At 42.5% G+C, this 16,484-nt stretch overlaps 1 protein-coding gene across 1 annotated transcript in view; it reads right to left on the bottom strand.

Moving 5' to 3' along the window:
- Positions 1-9,418, bottom strand: part of WASL (WASP like actin nucleation promoting factor) — a 48,063-nt gene extending 38,645 nt beyond the window's left edge. The window contains exon 1 of the mRNA XM_072350039.1: positions 9,158-9,418. Coding sequence (XP_072206140.1) covers positions 9,158-9,274 — 117 coding nt within the window. The 5' untranslated portion in view covers positions 9,275-9,418. The remainder of the gene's footprint in view (positions 1-9,157) is intronic.
- Positions 9,419-16,484: the final 7,066 nt, after the last annotated feature.

Here is a 16,484-nt window from a genome sequence, read left to right as displayed (position 1 = left end):
ATACTGGCACCTGAACATAACAAATCTCTCAACCTTATTATTATTTTTTTTTTAAAGAACAGACAGATGGTTTGTTGAATCACTCCTGAGTTCTAGAGATTAAATGCTACAAGTATTTTCAGTTGTGATGACACTTTAAAACCTTATACAATTCTAAATTTAAAGTCCCGGTTACCCAAGCTGAAAACAACTTACAGTGCAACACAGTCAACTTCTTTACGAAAGATACAAATGACAATAACATTGTACAGCCAAAAAATACAGGCTGATAAAAAGCTGCATAAAATTAAGCACTAAACCTGTGAGCTTTTAGTAACCTGGCAGTTAACTGTTTAAAAAAAATAATAGCTACTAATCATCCCGTGTGCCTGGTTATACAACAAGTTTCATACCTGAGAAGCTAATAACTAAGGACAAAGAAAAGACAACCCTACATTTAGTTTGTTAAAAACTACAGCTTCCTCCTTTGCAGACACGTGCAGAAGCCTTTGGCTGCAGTATTGCACACAACACATACCACCACAGGATGTTCATCGTTCTCTCCTCTCTTGTCTGAGAACCACAAAAATCAAGAACAGTTTTACATAGATGAGTATATTTGGATGCCTTTGTTTATATCTGGTGTCATAAGCCAAGTGATGTTTCTGTATGCTTTGGATGACTGGGGGAGCAAGAGAGAAAAATGTCTACTTACAAAGAATGACCACATCTCAGTTGTGCTCAGAGAGAGCTGTCACATGTTAGGGGAGCAGGAAATAACTGAGAGTTCACTCAAAACAGCACTAAGCAATTCTGTGGTTTCAAATTTGAGCCTGTAGTTGCTGAAGCTGTATCTTCCAGCATTCAGTTTCTTAATACAGCAGTGTCCAAACTGGAGAGTTTGGTCCTCCCTGGAGAAACAGCAGTGAAGGGTGGGGTAGTGCAAGCCTGAGGAATATCACAGTTGGGTTTTACTTTTCCTTCTCTCACCCAAAAGTTCTCTTTGCTACAGTAATGCTAACAGTGACTTTGGGCCAGCAACAAGAAATAGGAGGAAAAATGGCTAATGGGCATATTTCAGGCTGAAGTGTATTGTACATAAGCAGCAGAGAACAGCTGGTTAGCATCGACTGTCTCCTCTCCCCATGCAACGCTCTGCTGAGCTAGGAGAATACAAACTGTGTCCAGCCCAGCACTGGGTATGGCTCGGGCTACATGCCAGATGAGACACCCAGTTCATCAGCAGGAACAAAGCAGTTGTGCAATAAAGAACAAAGTGATAAGGGAACAGAGGGAAGAACAGTGAGGAAGAGACACTCTACTTTTTATCAGGATGCCTTTGTGCACATTCTGGCTGCAAGGGCTGGAGGGAAAAAGGGGTACTCTCACAAAGCAGCTGAGGTACCAATGGAAAAGAGGAAACAGGGAGATCTTCCTGCTGGTACAGAAAGGCAGAAATCTTGTTAAAAAAAAAGAATGCTGTAATGAGGGAATGGAAGGAGCCCCTGATGCAAACATACCAAATTCAAGGGACAAAGGTCACAGCACAGGATGTTGAAGCAAACCGGCAGAACAGAGTTTACAAGAGCAACAGTCACCAAATTGATGTCTTAAGTATCATTAACAACTTCACAGTAATCTGCTATATAAAAATCTTAACAGAGTTTGATTTCCTACACAGAAAAAATACTTTAAGAAGGCCGCTGGTAGTACAACTTACAACAGAAGCAGTCTTAAGTTATAAAACATTTTACACTTTTCTTTATCCCTTAGAAAGATACTAAAACACAAATTAGTACTCTGTTCTTTTCTTATCCATGTATCACATATGGGTAAATAAATCTCTTGGCAGTCACTTCAAGCATTTACTATTTAGGGACAATTTCCCATATTCAAATATTCTTGCTAGACAGAAAGATAAGTATTAGGTTTCGTTACTTGATATTCAGAGTATGTCATCTCGGAATCCATATTCTAACTTAATCTTTCTTGTAAATACTCCCAGTTGTCTTGGGCAACTTTGGGAAAGCCATCATCAATGACATTAGAAGCAAATGTATTTTTAAAGTATTTGCAAACTTAGAGGCAACAGTTATCCTTCCACTCTTGTTCGGATAATGAAATACAGTTTTCTTAGCTGTTTGAAGAACAGAAAACTGTATTTTCTTTCAGTAGGTTGGTGTTACTCATACTGCAGGCACAGTACCCTCAGCATATAAAACATGCTTAATGAGCACAAAAAGGTTCCTGTATGACTATACTGCTCTTATGCTGCACAGTGGCTAATTAAAAGGGGAGAAAAAGGCAAAATAACACATTCACTTTGAAGGGAAATGAGATGAACGCAGGGGAATTCTGAATTACACATAAAGTTCTGAAGGGGGAAATAGTGTGTGAAATCTTACAGAAATGGAAACGCTTATGACCTTGATTAGCAAGTCTCAGTGTGATCTTTCAGCTTTAAACTAGACACACTGGAGAACTGGAAAACCCATTAACACTTTCTCAGAAAAGTTAAAAAGAAAAAAGCTGCCAGGAGTAAGGATTTTAAAGGTAGCTGATTAAACATTAGGGAGAAAACTGCTTCACCAACATGTGGATGCATGTATGAAAGCAAGTGCCTACGGTGAGCTGAAATCTGCAGATCTGTCAGCATGTCGTGGAGGTCTGCAGCTGCTGTTTCTATGCCAGCAACGATCTTCTCTGAACATCAAATCTACAGGAACTGAGTAATTTGTAAGATGTGTTGTTAAGCATATATGGTTATGGAAGAAGTTCAACACTGGAATTCTAATCTGAGATCCCTAAAGTGTCATGCGCTGCATAAACATGAAGAGGTATCAGAAATTACCTGTTGTTAACTCAAAGGTAGATGGAAGTACCAACTCAACTTGAAGAATTAAGAAAGGGAGCAGTTAGCTGTAAAAGCTGCCTGCATTGCATCTTTCCCCACTTGGCCCTTCTGCTCCTGTCACACAAAAATCACAGCCCACTTGAGAGTTTTAGAATGTAGCTGGGAAAGTTCAGGAAGGTAACCGTGTAGCTACTTTGCCCATTTTACTGATTACCCAGAAAGAAACAACAGGACTGGAAGCCACAGAATTTAGCATGGCAGCGTACCCACAATAATACTGAGAAACAAAACCATCTCTATAGCATCTGACAGTGTTCCTGTTTAAAACCACCCATGAAGACACACTTCAAATTCCCCTAAATCCACTTTGCATGATTTACTGTTACAAGGAAAAACTGGCCAACCAAGAAAATTCCTCTGTACCCAAGCAAAATAATGCCAACCGTTCTTGAGGAAATCCTACCCTAACCAACTAATAAGCACTCTGTCTAGTGCTCATGGCACATTTCTGTTACTTCCTTTATATTATCTAGGTATTAGGTCATGAAATCACGAGTGCTCTGCACTATACCAAGTCTTATTTCTGTACTGCAAAGATTCCTCAAGAGACAAGTCAATGAAACATGCTCTCTAGAAGAGGACACTGTAAATCTTACCACACTCCTTTAAGTGAATTGCAAACATTCTCAAATAAAACATCAAAAAGCTCACAGAAACTATTGCCACTGTAGGCAGATCTGCCTACAAGTCGACACAAAAATCAAGCCCTTTGTCCTTCTGGTTACTGAACTACCACAAGGTTTCTCAGTGACAATCGTTCATCAGATGCAAACCACTTCAACCAGCTCAGTGCTGAGCTACCAGTGGCTGCTGCCATGTGCAGCTGCTGCTAACCAGCAATAACGGTGGCAAACAAATTCTTAATCCCTGCAGTTTGTGGAGACACCAACAGCCAAGCAATAAAGGTCATGAATAACCTCCAGGAATACAAGGAATACGTTTTCAATTCTGACAAGAGATTTTTTTAGAAGGACCTTATACACTCTGCCTACGACAAATCCAGCTTATGTTAGACCCCTGAAAATTCCAAAAGAAATAGTCCCAGAGGAAACACTCTAACAAGAAGATTCAAAGCAATATTTATGAACAAATAATACAGAGAAATCACAAATTCATCATTAAAGCAGCAACAAACTACAGTCTTCCAATTTACAGATTTGCATGAAATAATAAATTCGGTCGTATCTTCTAAGAGCTACCTCATCCTTAGGTGTCCTCCTAAACAAGCAGTGTCTGGACATCTTGGTGGAAACCTTGTAGTCAAAACATCTTATGAATGTTCATCCAAATTCCTCCACCTGATTCTTAGCTGCAAAGGGCAGCTAAGTTACAACACAACTGCTAGCGACTACAAATTGCTCTCATCCTGTTGTGCCTGGGTCCTACAGGATTCCAGAGCACATTATCAGGACTATGACAGGTATCTGTGACCAGCTGAGTAATCACGGAGACTTCTGGTACTCAACTACCTGCAAAAGGTAAAAGACAAAAGAGAAAAGGTTTACAAAATAGTTCAGAAGAGGACACAAGAGTTCTGAAGCCTTAGTGGATTGCAATATTTAATCCAGTCAAATCTTACTAGATTTCCTCCTCTATGCCTACAAACACAAGACTTCCTACCAAAGTAGGACTCACTTTGCACATCTAGACACCTAATATTTGGTGTCTAGCATAACTTAACAGACATTTATAGTGCTTACAGCCAAACAGACCAATTCAGATCATAACTGTAAATTATTTCCTTGAGTTTAGGTAAGAGCCAGTGATCGCCACTAACAATTCTGGAACACAAACACTGGAATTTCTCTTATCCTGAACTAAATTGTACTTTTTATGAACCAATTATTTCTCTCAAATACATTCAGATATAGGACACAACATCCTGTAGAGCATTCACATGTGGTCTCAAAACATTTCTCAGCCATGAGTAAATTATTTGTTTATTACATAATTCACTGTCCTTGTTTAATAGCAGGCTGTAAGGAAAATAAGATTGAGAAACACTTGATGATAAATATCTCTGCTGTAGATACAAGGAGGCAGTTGGAGGACATTGAGTTGCTCTGAAAAGTCCCACCTGACCCAATCCTGTGAAAATCACTTTTGTAGGCACAGATTTGGTTCAGGGGGAGCAGTCAAAATGCACTGTGATTCTCTCTAGAAGGTTGGCCCTGCCATGCTGCTTAGGGATATGACTAGAGTGGATACTAAAGAGGCATCTGAAGAAGTCACACAGTTTTTGATAGGACAGACACAATGAAATTCAGGCTCAACTCAACACCCTTGTGTTTCACAGGACCCTACCCCTTACCCTTTGTATTCTCCTTCCACATCTCACTTAAGACCAGATGCAAACATAAAGTAATCAGCACATCTTAACAGATGACTACCTCCCACCTCTTCAAGAGATAACTCCTTTCCAAAGGACAGCCTCAGCTTTTCTGGTACCCTCACGGATGTGCAGCCCGCAGCATAAACTCAAAGTGACAGAGTCCCAATACTTCCCTGCCACACGAGGCTTCACGTTACTCTGACCTACAGTCTGCTGTCAAGTCTTAGTTCATGCTATCATAAGCACAAGTAATCTTACAAGTCCCTTTTTGGAGAAATTGAATTCTTATCAATCAAGAACTAAAACTCCCAGTCACATTTTAATTCTGTTTTATCTGAAGCATTACTGAAACTTGTCCTTTGGCTCTGACATACAATCTCATTCTGGTCACATGCATTTTAAAAGCAGCCAAAATAGTTCTCTTGGTTTACTGCTGTGTCACTTCACTTTTTGCATTCTTTACCAGTTCCTGTTTACCATGTTAACTACAGAAAGATGTTAGAAATTAGCTATCTTTAGGCTTGCTCTCTTATTCGAGTGTTCAGTTCCACTCCTAAGCAGTATAAGATAACCATGCTCCATCCTGCATTGTCATCTACACAGTTGTCATGTTTTTGTCTTTCCTGAGGTCTCTAACAAGCAGAAAACTAATTCTTCATCAGTGATGTTACTTATCACTATTAACCACGCAAATTAATGAAGAGTCTTCTTTATTAGAAAGAATTAATTGGACACCTACTATTTTATCCTTAAACCCACTCCTTTAGTCAAAACTAAAGCAAATTCAGCAAAATCTCATGAGCTTAGCATAACTATTAAAATATCTCAGTAAAATAATCAAGAATCTCATAGTTCAGATCAGGATAAGTTTACAGAGACTTATTTTTACATTATGATAGAAATAAGATAAAGAATTACTATAGGGAGTAAGTTTCACAGCTGACAGATAAATATCACAAGCCTGAATGAAAACTAGTCAAATGCTTTTCATGTACCCACCAACAATGAAAGTCCTGGCTGGCTACCTGCTTTCCACCTATCATAAGCAGTTCTACATTTGGCTTAGTATTTAAACTAAATTAGCTACAGCTACGACTACAAGTCAATGGCTTGTTTTAGCCCCTGACTAATTAGGCTTTCAAAGATGCTGTAACTGCTTACCAATTCAGACAAGCATTTTATATCTCAGCAAAATAAATAAATAAATAAAGCCAAGATCAGTAACCTTTACATAGATTTACCTACTAAACATCGAGACCCCCAAAGTACCAGTAGTCTTCCATATAAGGGTATCAGTCCCACCCACACAAACACAATTATGGCTCTTCACCCACTTCCATCACAACTATCAGTCATAACGACTTAAGATGCCATTGAAATTATGTCAATACTGAAATACATATGTTGTGCACACTCAATCAATATGATTAATTACATTGCTTTTCTACAGAATAAAATCTAAGCAGTGCCATCTCAATGTAGCTGCCCTTTTAACCCGTCAAACACAGACAAAGGCAAGTCTGTTGAAGTAGATCAGGTCCGGAGGGCCACATGCTTTCTTATCCAAGACCCTCAGGCCTGTTTACAGCACTATGCACTCCACAAGAGCACCACAAGTTATTACTATAAAAAGAGTATCTAGGATCATAGTCTCATGTCTCAACTGCTCCCCTGGCACTCACTGCCCCAGTCACACAGACGTAAGGTTATATAAAATGTAACCTGAAGTGATATTGGCATGGCGGAAACATCACATACAGCATCAAACCCATGCCCTGAACCAGCAGAAGCACCACCTGCAGCAGTCTGGGAACACAGTTAGACCAGCCTGTGTGAAAGCAAAATTGTAGCATCCTATGAAACTTGCAAGATTGTTCCTCCCCTACCATTTATTAAGTTTTGCTAATGAATAATTCAAGCATGGATATTAAGAGATCAAATATCATGTATATTACAGCAAGATGGCACTCATCAGCACAGCATGCTAACACTGAGTTACAGTCAAGTCAGAAGGTCAGTAGTGCCAGGAGTGCCATTAGACTCTGATCTGACATTCTGGATTCAAACCAGACAGCAGAGACCATCTCCAGGTGCCCATTTCACTGTCTTGATAGAGGCTGTCACCCTTGCGATAGGGAAACTAGATTTGCTCATGAATCAGTTTCCCCATTACCACCTTTTTGGCTCAGCTCAACAAGTCTGGTTTATCTCTGGAGCTTCTGGACTCGAGCCCTCAAGGATATGGCAGAGAACAACTACAACATGAGCCTATGAGACTAGAGAACCTGGAGACTAGATGGGGCAGGGGACAAAAGGGAAGTGGCTGGGACAATCAGGAAAGCTTTAACTGGAATGTCATCCAAAATTCAGTGAAAGCTTTAAGAATGCACAGATTCAAGCAAAACATGAAGAGAGTCACATCTACAAAGCTATCAATGTGCCACAAATCACATCACCCAGGTACTGTGCTGATATTTGTCTCTAAAGCCTTAAGTGGTGTTTATGCAGAAAAGTTGAGAACTTGAGTAGGTGAGTGTTAGAGCTGAGCATAACGTGTTCCCTTGACAAGAAATTCTGAGTTGTAAAAAAACAAACTCACACAAATGCATGTGCTTTTGTCATTTAGAGTTTTACTTTTTTCTTTAAGGAATTAAGGAATTTAACACACAAAACGCGTGCCTGAAAAATAGCTTGATTACAGGTTTCTTACAGATTTATTAGTTTCCAAAAATAAGCCCCTCTTGACATGTTTCACGATTACATCTTCTGACCCATTCCAGTGTAATTACTACGACAACATCCTATTTAACTCACCCAACGTCAGCATCGCCTACTTCCTGCTCAGCTACTGCATCTCCTGCTTTCCTGCAGGAGTCAGTTCGATCAGCAACACCATTTCAAAGTCCAGACTTATGCAGAAGCACTGAGACTTTGCTGATATCCTGCTCTGAGACACAAGCTCATGCTCATGACGTACCTGTCACTGTATGACAGCGGGTCACTAAGGTGCCTGGCATTAGTAACCCAGCACTGCACATAAAGCATCAGAAGACATTCAGGTCACAGTTCCGAATGGCTTCAAGTGGCCATTTGAAAAAAAAAGAAAGTAAAAGAAGAGCATTTATTCAAAAAATACAGAAAGGAAAGTTTAAGATAAGCTGTGCTTCTTCTAAAACACGGAGCTAACTTTTAAAGGCTTCATGCAGTTTCTGTCGCTGTTTTTATAAACACAGATGAGTACAACTCTACATTAAAATGCAAGAGGGTATTCCAAAAATGCAGAACTCAGTGCAATACTTAGGAACACATTCACCAGAAGGTTTTTCTGCTTAGATTGCCGTGTTGCCTTATGATTATTTATTTTGAGCCTAGAGCTGGAGGTGCAGCACCTGAGCGCACGGACCCGCCGCTCAGACCAAGTACGGAGCAGGGCAGGCCCGGTGCGGACACGGGCCTTCCACCGCCCCACAGCACCGCTTTGTTGTGCCGCAGGTGCACCCGGGGCCGTGTGGAGCCCCCAGGCCGCCCCAACAAGCTTCCCCGCGGAGTGAGGGGTGAGCGGAGCTCCGCTCCTCACAACGCCCGCAGCCCCGGCCCAGGCGGCTCGGAGTCCCCATCGCGCGCCCTGCGGAGAGGTGAGGCCGGGCCGAGGGTTCGGACGAACGGTCCCGCCGCCATTCATTGCGTCCCCTACGCTCCGGGCAGCGGCCGGGCCCTGCCGCCAAGCCCCTTCCCTGGCAGCGGGCCGGGCCGGACAAACTTCCGGGCGAGAGCCGCGTTCGGGGCAGGGAGGCAACGGGGCAGGGAGAAAGGAGAGCAGCGCCCGGCCGCAACCCTCCGCCGTCCTCGTGCGGCCCCGGCCCTCCGCGCGCGGGGTGGGAAGGGCTGGGGCCGGGCAGCGCCGCCGCCCCTCGGCTCGACGCGGCACTCACCACGCATTTCTTGCCGAGGAAGCTGAAGAGGCTCTCGTTCTCCTGCGGGGTGAGCAGCAGCGAGCCGACGTTGGTGACCCGCCGCGGCTGCGGGGGCTGCTGCGGGGCGCCGCTCATGGCCGGGCCGGCACGGCGCTGCCCTGCTACCGTTGGAGCCCGCGGCCCCCTACTCCTCCTCCTCCTCCTCCTCCGCGGCGGCCTCACTCACAGCAGCCGCATCGCGGAGCCTCCCTCTCGAGGCCGGGGAAGGAGGGAGGCGGAGGGGTAGGGGGGCCCGGAAAGCGGCCCGCGGAGGGAGCACCGAGCAGGAGGCAGCTCCGCGCCGCAGCCGATGGCGCCCGCCCCTCCGAGCGGCACTAAACTTCCAACTTCGGCCCGGCTCCGGCGGCCGCACAATCCAACATGGCAGCGGGGGCGGGCGAGACCACAGCGCGCGGCAGCCAGAGGGGAGGCCGTGAGAGAGAGAGAGAGAGCGCGCCGCCGCCGCGACCATGCGCCGTGCGGGCCGCCACCGCCTTCCGCTCCGGCCCCTCCTCGCCCCGCCAGCTGGCGGGGAACGCCGCCCGCCCAGCCCTGCCCTCAATACCTGCCGGGCCGGCCGGGCGGCTGCTGTGGGGCGGGGAGTGCGACGGGAGGAGGAGGAAGGAGAAGAAGGAGTAGGGGCGAGGAATGAGAAACGGGCGCCGTGGGATGCAGTGCTCCTGAGGCCGCGGGGTCAGCCGGCCGGGCCCTTCGCTGATTTGAAAAGCTCTCGGTTTTCTGGTCTGAAAGCACTAACGGGGACTCGGTGCATTCACTTGAGGAGAAAGGAGCTCTCTGCTAGGAGCTGTCAGCAAACGGCGTTAATGTTAGGTGAAGTCCGACAGTACAGTGCGGACTCGGGGCAGCCCGGCTTCATGCAGTGCGGCAGCTCGGGAGCTGAGCTCCTGAGCAGTTTAGAGTGAAGCATGGTTTAATTTGTAACTCAAAAACCTTTGTGACCTTTTGTCATTGGAAGGAGAATGTCTCCTCGTGGTTCACCATGCAAATTATCAATTGCATTACCGCATGCTGTGTTACGTTGGGGGTTAATGATGCGTTCTTGCTGTACAGAAGCAATTCCCTCTCTTTGCACAGTCAAACAGGGGGGCGGAGTGGGTGTCAGCCATCGCCCTCCGTGCAGCTGGAGGTTAAACACTGCAAGCAGCAGTGGGAACTGTGAGCTCCCCGGGGGAGCTGCTGGGAAGAAATGCCATGTACAGGCAGTGCCTGTTGGCAGCAGAGCTGTTGCCCTGCTTCACCCCACACGTCGGTATCGAATGCTGAAGGCATTCAAAGCTCAAAGACACTGAGCTCAGCTGCTGTGTGCCCAGGCTGGCTTTGACTGTGTGGAAGTAGTGCTCACGCTTCTTGGGGACAAAGGTGAACACCAATGGGATTTTGGTGTGTGTTAGAAAGTGTGGCCAGCAGGCTGAAGGTGGTAATCCTTCCTCTCTACCCTGATGAGGCCACTGGAGTATGGTGTCCAGTTCTGGACTCCTCAGTTCAAGAATGACAGGAAACTTCTAGAGAGAGAAGATGATGAGGAGCCTGGAGACTGGAAGGCTGAAAGACCAGGGACTTTTCAGCCCAGAGAAGAGAATACTGAGAGGGGACGTCATCACTGCTTATAAATATCTGAAGTGTGGGAGTCAAATGGATGGGATTTTTTTTCAGCCTTGTGTAGAAACTGGATGAGTGGCAATGGACACAAAGTGAAACACGGGAAGTACCACACGAATGTGAGGGAACTTCCTTCAGCAGAGGATTGGACTTGATGATCCCCAGAGGTCCTTTCCTACAGCTACAGTTCTGTGATGAAGTTAGCTTTACCTCCTCTGATAAATCAATTGTCCATCTGGAAGACAAAGCGACACCCCCATGGTGATACGCTTTGTATTAAAAGAACTGAAGTAGCACAGGAGGAGGGGAACTAGAGAAGCACCAGGGGAAAACCTGCAAACACAAATCTTTGTATGAAGCTCCGCTGACTTCTCTTCATATCTTCCAAAAGGTCAGGCAGAAACAGATGGCAGGTCCTTTTACCATGCTTAAAAGAGCCTGTAATTATGTCCAAAAACAGGAGGAAGAATGAGTAGTAGAAAATCCTGATATTTCAGCAATACATACACACACATATATATATACACATACATACATATATATATACATATACATATATATATATATATATATACAGGACTTCTCAGCATGAAGGTTTCACAGAAGTGCCACGGGCCTTTACAGTAAAAGAAAAGCAAACAGTAGGAATTGATACTTTCAAAGTATTTTTTATCAGACATGGGTTCTTCAGTCTTCATTTCTTTACTATATAAGTATGTGCATATTTTACTAGAAGGGGAAATATTTTAGCTAAGGAATATTGGCAGCATTCCGTTTGTTGAAAACGTATGTAAAGAGATAAAACACATGGAAGCACTTTACAAGGCATTTTCTTTTTTTCCTTGCGTAACAATTATTTTCATAGCCAGATCCTGCTTCAAGGAAATATAAGTACCTGTCTTGGTAGTTACAGCGTAAATAGCTAGGAATGTAATGCACTTTTCAACAGTAAATGCTGGTACTATCCTCATGTCTCTGCCCCTGTGCATTTGTTGCTCTTTTCCTCATTCCTGGTAACTTTTTGTTCCTCACTGTGTAGATCCTTCCATTCAAACAGAGTCCTGATTTTAGTTGTGACGCTTTTTGCTTCATGCTGCTCTTTTGACACCAGCTAGCTTGTAGCTATTCTTAAGGGCCTTCAACTCTCAGGCTCTATTGTTTGGGTTTTGTTTGCTTTTTTTAATGGGGTAGACAGGAAAGGGAAGGAAAAAGAACTATTTTCAGATCCCGTGTTTCATTAATTATGCAAAAGCTGTTTTTGTTTTTGTATCACAGCAAAGCAGTGAGTCCTGAGGTGAAATGGAAATATCAGTGTCTGGTGATGAGTAAGAGGGACCCAAAGAAAAATAGGTTTATGCCTTTAGTACTTACATTCGCAGTCATATCATCAAAAAGCTGTTATTCCTGAATAAAATATCCAATTTCAAGTAAAATTCTGTTGAGCAAAGCCAGAATTATCTGACTATATTTTGAAGAAATTGCAATGCTCTTTCTGACCTCTTAGGAGAAATTGCTGTCATTGTTTATCCTAAGCTTCCCTCTGAATTTCCTACTGTAGTACGGAGCTTCAAACTGCGTTGCCCACTCCTGATGCCTCTAAACTTGTGGGAAGCAGCTGGTAACTTGTATTTTTCTATTCCTCATTGGTGCCAGTTCATAACAAGTACACTGGAAGTGATATATGAATATGAATATAAACAAGTGTCATGATTTTACAGGTCTGTAATATCAATACCTATTTAACGAACAGATCTTATGTTCCTTGGCAGACTTACATTTTACAGCAATTTTGTCTCTCTGAAGTTTGTCTCCCACAATTCTCAGTAACTTTTTTTGCAAGCTGAAAATTGAATTCCATAACTAGTCTAAAGTTACACGCTTTGAGTTTCAGAGCTTATCCATCAACCCAATTTCAGAAATAATGTTTTGCAATTGAAAATGAAATAAAAAGGTAAGGAAGAGTTTCTGTTTCTTGCCCCGGAGCCACGAATTGTAAACTATTTCAGAGTTTTTTTGAATTTCTGAACTGTCTGAATGCAATAAGTTGGTTTTCCGAGGATTTATGTATGCTTTGTTTGTTTGTTTGTTTTAGCAGCACCGTGTTTCTCAAATCTTGATTTTTCTTCTTTTCCTCAGGTCATACAGTGTGATTCTCTTATTTTCCATAAGACGAAGTGGCAGTTGATTACATTGAAGAACAAGCAAAATTAATGGGAAATGAAATTTAAAATGAAAAATAAATCCTAACTAACTTCTGTCTCCAATCTCATTCAATGGCAAGTGAAACAGCATGGTACAGGCACAGACAAAACTGCGGCAACCACATAAACATGGCTGGGGAGGTCACAGTTGTGAATGTATGATTAGTGTCACCGCACTCGGAGTATGACAACAGAGTGGCAGAAGGACAGACCAAAAAAATAGGAAAGGCTCCTTTCTCTCAGCACCCGTTATGTCTGGACCTGTAGAAAAGACCAGTCCATTTACTGCGAAACCACTTGTGGTAACCAAAAAAAGGGAACTCTCATTGTGGTTGAAAATGGTTTTTGAACTGTGAAGATACAAGTTCTCTTTTACAGTAAGCCACATTTTTTTTTTTTTTTTCTACATAGACCTCATTTAAGAGAATTGGGCTTAAATTAATACTGATGAATAACATATTAGCTATTTTACTCAGAAGTTGTTCCTTCACTTCTACTATGTACTGAACCATGAAGCATTCAGAAATCCCAACCTGCTCTGAAGGAAACGGGATCATCAAGTTACAGCTCGTTTCAGGTCCGGTCACTGTATTTCATTTTTCACCGAGCTTTTATATCATTTGTTTCAGGTGGGTAACAGCCTGGAATAAAGAGGATCTGAAGCCTATCATGTCTTTTTTCTCTGTCTTGAATGTATATCCTATAATTTTCAGTCACAGAAGGACTCAAGTTGACAACTGAGTTTGAAAGTTGACAGTTAAGTTTGATTTTAATTAGTGAAGCTAACTCTGCTAACTCCTTGCAAATATGGACCTGTTGTGTCAGAAGAAGAATCCTCCATCTGAGGGCCGGCCAGCAGAAGAGCATCCTTGCCGCTAGAGTGAGCAGGCTGAAGCCTGAGAACCCATGTGGTAGGACAATATGCTCTTTCATTTCTTGCACGAATGCTGACATGGGTGCCAGCTAGAACTTTTTCTTCACTTGTAGTGCCTGTTACTTGAGTTCTTTGTTTCTTGTATCTTCTCTAGACCTCTTTTTCAGCCATAAATTGTTTATGTGAGGATGAAGGAAAGTAATTTGTGCACTTCTGTTTTGTTCGGCAAAATAAATCATTAGTTTTGCTTTGGATGTAGAATTTTATTTTGAATATATTTGTGTCAGATACCAATATTTGTGTTTTTTTTTTTAATTAAAAAACCCAGCAACTTTGACATCATGTACAGGTCTCGGTCTCTAGCTCTTCCTGAGCTTATCTACAGCTCCTTTATGTCCTGAAAGATAGGAAAGTATTACTGTCCTTTTCAGGGCTATGTAGAAGAAAGACCAAAGTGGAACATTAGGCATCCTCTCTTTCCTTTTAATACCTCTTTGTTATGCGAGTATATTGAACGTTGTCTGCAGTAACAATGGAACAGTTCCATGGCTGCTCTGAAGATTAGAAGAAAACATTTTTCCTTCCCCAACCTAGCTATCGTCGTGGCTCATCTTCAAAACAATACGCCACAGGGTGGGTTGAAACGCTCTTTAGTCTTCTTGCTTGGCTTATACCTTAGAAGAGATACGTCCTGAGTTTTACACCCAACAATAAACATAAATGGAATACTTCAGTTTATTTTGATTTATCTGCAGGTATTAAAAAGAACTTTCACTCTTTCCTCTAGGTTTCCTGATAGCTTTTAAATTCAGTGTAATGAAATATCTTTCCAGCCATTAACCAGCCACTGTACAGCTCAAGAACCTCAATTATTAAAAAAAAAAAAGAGGAAAATGCTTTCTTTCCTTACTGTTGTACAGTCATGCTGTACATTTCCTTAACAACAGAAATTTTGCTCTGGTTTTGAAATGTCAGCTTGTTTGCAGCGTGACTGACCTTCCACCCTGACCAGCATGGCTGTGATCAGGAAGCCTCATCCTTACTGAGCTGAAGGTAGTGCAAGACAAGTACATTTGAAACCCATCCTTTTTGCTGGCACTGGTAGTGCTAATTATGTTCACATTTGTCCTCAGTTAGCTAGCTCGAGATCGGTGTTCTACACCCGGTTTGTCATTGAACAACTGTCAAATATGCAATGCAACTCAACAACAGTTGCAATTTGTATCCTGGTGGATGATTTATTTGCTTTTTGTAGCTTTTCATTTTTCATTTTTTCTTTTTTCCTTTAATTCTGTATCCTGTACTGAACAATGCTAAGGAATAAGCATGTACTGTACCTTGGTTCCTTATGGTATTGTGTTGAGCCTTACAAAACCAGATCTTCACTGCAGCCCTGGGGTATGCCGTGTTGTTCTGCTGCCCTCCAGAAAGGTCAAAGAGCCAGATTCCATCAAGGATCAGCCTTCATCTGGCAGAAAGATCCAGACCTAGGGCTTCACTGCTGCTTCAAGCTGTCTCTTGTGTGTTAGAGCTTCTTTAATCATCTTGCCTGTGTGGTTTTGCTTGTTAATGCAAATGTTGAAAGGGAAAAAAAGTAAAGAAAAAAAAAAAAAAAAAAGCAGCAGTCTTTACATATCATTTTTGAAGGCTCGTTGCTCCACTTCATAAAGCAAAACTGAGAACATGCTTATCTTGATCAGCCTGATTTTTTTGTTCAAGATTATTTATGTCAGCTCCAGGCCAACTACAGCCTCTGGTGTGGTGACCCAAATTGTTTTTAGAGAAAAAAGAGAACACACTTAACAAATAGAGAAGCTTAACAATATGAAGTAAAACGAAATGGTAAGTATAGCAAACTGTCATGAGAAGATGAATGAAAGCCATCAAATAGCTTTTCAAAACTATGTGCAATTTACTGCTGCTTATGTATACAATGCATCAGCAAGACAACCTGCAGTCTGCCTTGTTTTTCACCACAGAAGTAAGAAGTCTAAAAATCTTTATGTTTGAATGCCTCCTGGTAAGTAAAATTAACCAAATTTCTACAAGAACTAAGAAATATCTGGAGTTTAGCATAGGTAGATAAGCTACTCTGATTGGTATTTTTTCTGTCTATTGTTATGTTCCATGCTATATTAAAATGGTACATAGACATGGTATCAATGCATCACGTGAATATCTGCCACTTTATTCATGTTTGCCAACAAAGTCGTGCCCCTTGCCAAGAAGCAGAAGTTGCTCATTGCTTGATGAGAACTCCTCTTTTTTTTTCTTTTAGTGATTACTAACTAAAATGTTGCTGTGTCTGTAGCACGGTAGTGCCTGAGGCCCTGCCCTGGTCTGCTGCCACACAAATACCTATGAGAACCCAGAGGCTGTGTCAAGGGAGGGGGTATCAAACTTCGAGGGGAACATCTGCATCTTGCCTCTTAAAGCTAACCAGTGTGGATAAATGTTGGCTACAAACTGAAGTAGAGACATTTATTTAAGTTTATTTAATCATTTTTTTTTTCCCTTTACTTGTTTGCAACAAACGCATTTTGGAAGATATGTTTGTACTGTTTGTTTGGTTGTTTTTTTTTGCAGGCACCACAGTGCTTCAAGCCAACCA

Source organism: Excalfactoria chinensis, chromosome 1, assembly GCF_039878825.1.
Source record: "Excalfactoria chinensis isolate bCotChi1 chromosome 1, bCotChi1.hap2, whole genome shotgun sequence".
NCBI classification, from domain to species: domain Eukaryota; kingdom Metazoa; phylum Chordata; class Aves; order Galliformes; family Phasianidae; genus Excalfactoria; species Excalfactoria chinensis.
Note: the sequence above shows the minus strand (reverse complement) of the source record. Positions and strands in the feature narration are given on the sequence as shown.